Source organism: Pelmatolapia mariae, linkage group LG8 (assembly GCF_036321145.2).
Source record: "Pelmatolapia mariae isolate MD_Pm_ZW linkage group LG8, Pm_UMD_F_2, whole genome shotgun sequence".
NCBI classification, from domain to species: Eukaryota; Metazoa; Chordata; class Actinopteri; order Cichliformes; family Cichlidae; genus Pelmatolapia; species Pelmatolapia mariae.
This window is the reverse complement of record NC_086234.1, coordinates 2,194,596-2,199,100: the sequence shown is the minus strand read 5'-3', so window position 1 is coordinate 2,199,100 and position 4,505 is coordinate 2,194,596. Positions and strand designations below refer to the sequence as shown.

The 4,505-nt window shown below is 46.8% G+C and overlaps 1 protein-coding gene across 2 annotated transcripts; it reads right to left on the bottom strand.

Annotated features, from left to right (window-relative positions):
* Positions 1-226: 226 nt before the first annotated feature.
* Positions 227-2,152, bottom strand: LOC134633337 (uncharacterized). Of its 2 annotated transcripts, XR_010094714.1 has the most exons (3): positions 1,997-2,152; positions 355-1,908; positions 227-282 (listed from the first exon to the last, which is right to left on the bottom strand). XR_010094714.1 is itself a non-coding variant. In XM_063482210.1 (2 exons), exon 2 carries the CDS (start codon positions 1,837-1,839, stop codon positions 646-648), a length of 1,194 nt encoding a protein of 397 aa, XP_063338280.1. In that variant the 5' UTR covers positions 1,840-1,908; positions 1,997-2,152; the 3' UTR covers positions 352-645. The 2 variants fall into 2 exon arrangements, 1 of the variants encoding a protein (XP_063338280.1); XM_063482210.1 differs by lacking the exon at positions 227-282 and having other exon boundaries at positions 352-1,908.
* Positions 2,153-4,505: the final 2,353 nt, after the last annotated feature.

Below are 4,505 nucleotides of genomic sequence, written 5' to 3'. Positions count from 1 at the left end.
TGATCAAGCACTTTGCAGTAGAATTGCTGCCTACTTTCAACACTGTATAATAAAGGAGCAAGAAACTCCATGGGATACCTTTTTGATGCAACTAGAGCCAGAATCTAGCACTGTTGGAGCACACCAAGCAGTTCAGGCTGTACCCTTTGGGATCAGTTACTTTATAGAAGTGAAACAAATCATTTAATTACAATGAAATGCACAGAACACTCAGATTTATTAAAGTCTTTATTTCATATCCAAAAGGCTTCTTGAAAGCAGTTACATGCTCTTCAGTTTCACCTGCAAAATTAAGAGGACAGATCAGTCAATTAAAAGGACTTAATCATTAAGGCTTCACTGCATGCAAGTTACCTCATTATACTTTTATCCCTTGAAATCCACTCGCACTTCTTGGGTACTGTGGCAGTACAGGACTCAGAGGATGGCGGCTCAAGACATTATTAGAATATTTGGAGTGAGAAAGCACTTCTCTTCCTCGCTGGTAGCCAGTTCCAGTCTGGACAAGATGGGACGAAGGCAATGAAGGTACCTGAGGGGGCAGCGCAACCATACCTAGCGGCACCTCATAAGTAGACCAGGCATTGAAGTCAGGGAAGGGACGTGGTGGCATCCAGTTCCATGGGTGGTAAAGGAAAGAAGAACTCACTGCAGGATAATTTTGATAAGGAACACCACCAAGGAATGAATAACCATTAGCCCATGTTGGGCGAACCCCTCTAACGGGGACACCAAAAGCAGAGGACCAACCTCCTGGAGAGCTGCTAGGGCCAACCCCTCCTCCAGTGGCGCTCCCAGGGCCAAAGGACCAGCCACCTGCAGAGCTGCCAGGGCCAACTCCTCCTCCAGTGGAGCTCCCAGGGCCAAAGGACCAGCCACCTGCAGAGCTGCCAGGGCCAACTCCTCCTCCAGTGGAGCTCCCAGGGCCAAAGGACCAACTTCCTGCAGAGCTGCCAGGGCCAACTCCTCCTCCAGTGGAGCTCCCAGGGCCAAAGGACCAACTTCCTGCAGAACTGCCAGGGCCAACCCCTCCCGCAGTGGAGCCATCAGATCGAGAGCCAGGACCAACATGACCTCCATTGGAGCTGCCAGGGCCAAAGGACCAGCCTCCTGCAGAGCTACAACAGCTAACTTCCCCTCCAGCAGGGCCAGAATAAAGTTCTCCTCCAGTAGAACCATTAGGTCCAGAACCAGCCTCTCCTCCAGCAGAGCCATCGCGCCCGGAACCAGCCTCTCCTCCAGCAGAGCCATCGCGCCCGGGGCCGGAACCAGCCTCTCCTCCAGCAGAGCCATCGCGCCCGGGGCCGGAACCAGCCTCTCCTCCAGCAGAGCCATCGCGCCCGGGGCCGGAACCAGCCTCTCCTCCAGCAGAGCCATCGCGCCCGGGGCCGGAACCAGCCTCTCCTCCAGCAGAGCCATCGCGCCCGGGGCCGGAACCAGCCTCTCCTCCAGCAGAGCCATCGCGCCCGGGGCCGGAACCAGCCTCTCCTCCAGCTGAGCCATCGCGCCCGGGGCCGGAACCAGCCTCTCCTCCAGCTGAGCCATCGCGCCCGGGGCCGGAACCAGCCTCTCCTCCAGCTGAGCCATCGCGTCCGGGGCCGGAACCAGCCTCTCCTCCAGCTGAGCCATCGCGTCCGGGGCCGGAACCAGCCTCTCCTCCAGCTGAGCCATCGCGTCCGGGGCCGGAACCAGCCTCTCCTCCAGCTGAGCCATCGCGTCCGGGGCCAGAACCAGCCTCTCCTCCAGCTGAGCCATCGCGTCCGGGGCCAGAACCAGCCTCTCCTCCAGCTGAGCCATCGCGTCCGGGGCCAGAACCAGCCTCTCCTCCAGCAGACCCATCGCGTCCAGGGTTAGTGCCAGCACTTCTAGCACTTCTAGCACTGGTAGTTACATCTGGACCAGTTTGCCCTAAATGAAAAGATTTCAACTAAACGTAAGCTTGTAAAACCAAGTAAATTTAAGCTCTAGGCATTCTGAAGTTGAGGGAATAGCTTACCTTTTATTGTTACAGGGAAACAAAATCCACTGCTGAAAAGCAGGAAACAAATCCAGGAAACCCTGTGTGAAAAACAAACAAGGCTCTGTAGATAAACAAACTACTAAATCAGACAGCATTAAATTTCACTACTCACTTTAAAGCAAGCTTGAGCCCCATGCCTAACTCAAAAAGCAGCACAGTTCATCTACAGCAAGTTGAGATGAAAAACACAGGTGCCGCTGCTGCAGGTTTGTGCTTTAACTGGTGTGTGGTTGCTGTTTGCTTTATATTGGTGCAGTTGCAATTACTAGTCTAGTTGCAATTACAGTGATTAACCACACCTGGTAAAACCTGCATGTAGCTTGGAACTTGGAAGTGTTTTACCTATCTACTGAACAGTTAGGAGCAAATGAGTGTAACCTTCCAAGGGGAACAGGTTGTCAACCTAATCTTATACTGTTTATATACTGCCTGCTTTTTCTTTTCTTTCTTCTTTTTTTAAACAGTCAATATGTCAAATTTTCAGGTTAGTATTGTGGATATTTTGACTTAAAAATTAAATATTAAGCTGAAATATTGGGATAAATTGAAACAAAAAATCTGAGATAACATAAAATGTATTTTTAAAAAACATTTCTGACTTATACTTTTTCTCAGTGCAGGAAACAAGCTTCCATAGACACGACCTATGATTCTGAACATACAATTCTTATGTTTTAATGAACACTTAAACTCAATTTAGGTTATGTTTCAAAAACCACCATTTTGGCCACCATTTTCCTTCCAGGCATTTCAGATGGCTGTGGAGCTGCAAGACTTGGTTTTTGAACATTTTGTTCATAGGGTTACACCAACAAAGATAAAGTGACAGTCTAAACACTGGACTGTTGAATTAAAACATGAACACAGAGGTTAATTATGTAAAACTCAATGAATGTGATCAATATAGCAGGTAATTTTATAATAGTCCATTTATTAGCATAAAGAGTGTAGAAATAATACGTTTTGCTTTAAAAAAAAACAACCCCAAAACAATTATATGCACTGAGTTTGCATTGCAAACACCTCACATCTTATATAGGGTATCTTAAATCCTACAGCTTTGCTAATGTTGTGCTAAAATTCATAGGACATTTACGGTTGCACATCTGAAGCCTTACAGCATCAACAAAACCAGCTAATGTTAGCTCAGCTCAAACCTGAGTGTTGTGGTTGCAGATAGCGTGTTGGCAAGGTTTGTCAGCCAGCAAGATAGTTATATGGGTTATTCAGGAAATTCATGTTCACCAAATCAGAAGAACCCCCAAACATTTTTCCTCTGAAGCTGACTGATGTCAGGTAGGAGTGGGGAGAGGAAAGGAAAGTTTGAGGAGTTTGTTTTGGGGATCAAAACAAACTCGACTTTCTTCTTACTGTTTAATACACAGCTGTAAGAAACCTGATGTAGGAACATATGATGGGTTTACTCATGCCAGCAATTTTTTGTGTTACTTGGGGAGCGGCTTAGACACAGGAATGAATTTTCAGCTCACTAGCAGTAATATTTTGGCACCCAGTTATCCTGCTGCATTTGTTTACAGGCCATAATACCCATCATTCAGTGAAAATTGTATTTGGAAGATTTGGTTCATTGCCCGTAGAGTTAGCAGCTCACTGCAACATCTAAAACCAAGATGATTGACAGTCAATGCAATTTCTCTTTTGTTTAATGTTTGAAGACATCAGTTCTTGCACAGCTGAGGGTCAGCATCGCCTGCAGAAACAAAGACAAATTACTACACAGGTTTTGATTGTTCAAGTGCTAGATGCTTATAAGTAGCCCCTTACCTCAGAGCCGAGGCTCTTGAAACTCAGTCTCAGGGAAACTCTGGATACTGTGTCAGAGGAAAAGGAACAACTATATCATCAGAGTATTTAGAGAAAGAAAGGGCTTCTCTTCCCCGCTGGTAGCCATTCCCAGACTGGACGATGTAGGATGAAGGAAGTATGGGAGGCGCTGCGACCATGCCCAGTGGCACGTTGTAGGTATACAAGCCACTGAAGTCAGGGAAAGACTCAGACGGCAGCCATTTCTGAGAATCGCGAGAAAGTGCTCCTCCTACAGGAGCAGTAACCCAAGGAACACCACCAAGAAATGAGGATCCATAAAAGCCTCCAGCACCATCCCCTCCACCTCCGGAGTTGCTAGTCCCAACCCCTCCAGTATCAGAAGTCCAGTCATCACCAAATTGATCTGAAACTAGAAACAGATTTAAGACGGTTTCTTTTAATTTTTAATGTAGAAAAAGAAAATCCAAGCTTTAAAGTCTAAGTCAAGAAATGAAATAAAGGCTTTAGCAAGTAAAATTGTTTCAGAAGACCTCAAAATCTACATTCCTGCTGCAGCTACAGACCAGTTATCATAGACACTTGCCTTGAATGACTCTAGGGAAACAAGCTGCTCTGCTGAAGAGCAGGAAGCAAACCCAAGAAACCCTGTTAAGATAAAAGTTCTCTATAAGTACAAGCACACAAACTAAACCACTAA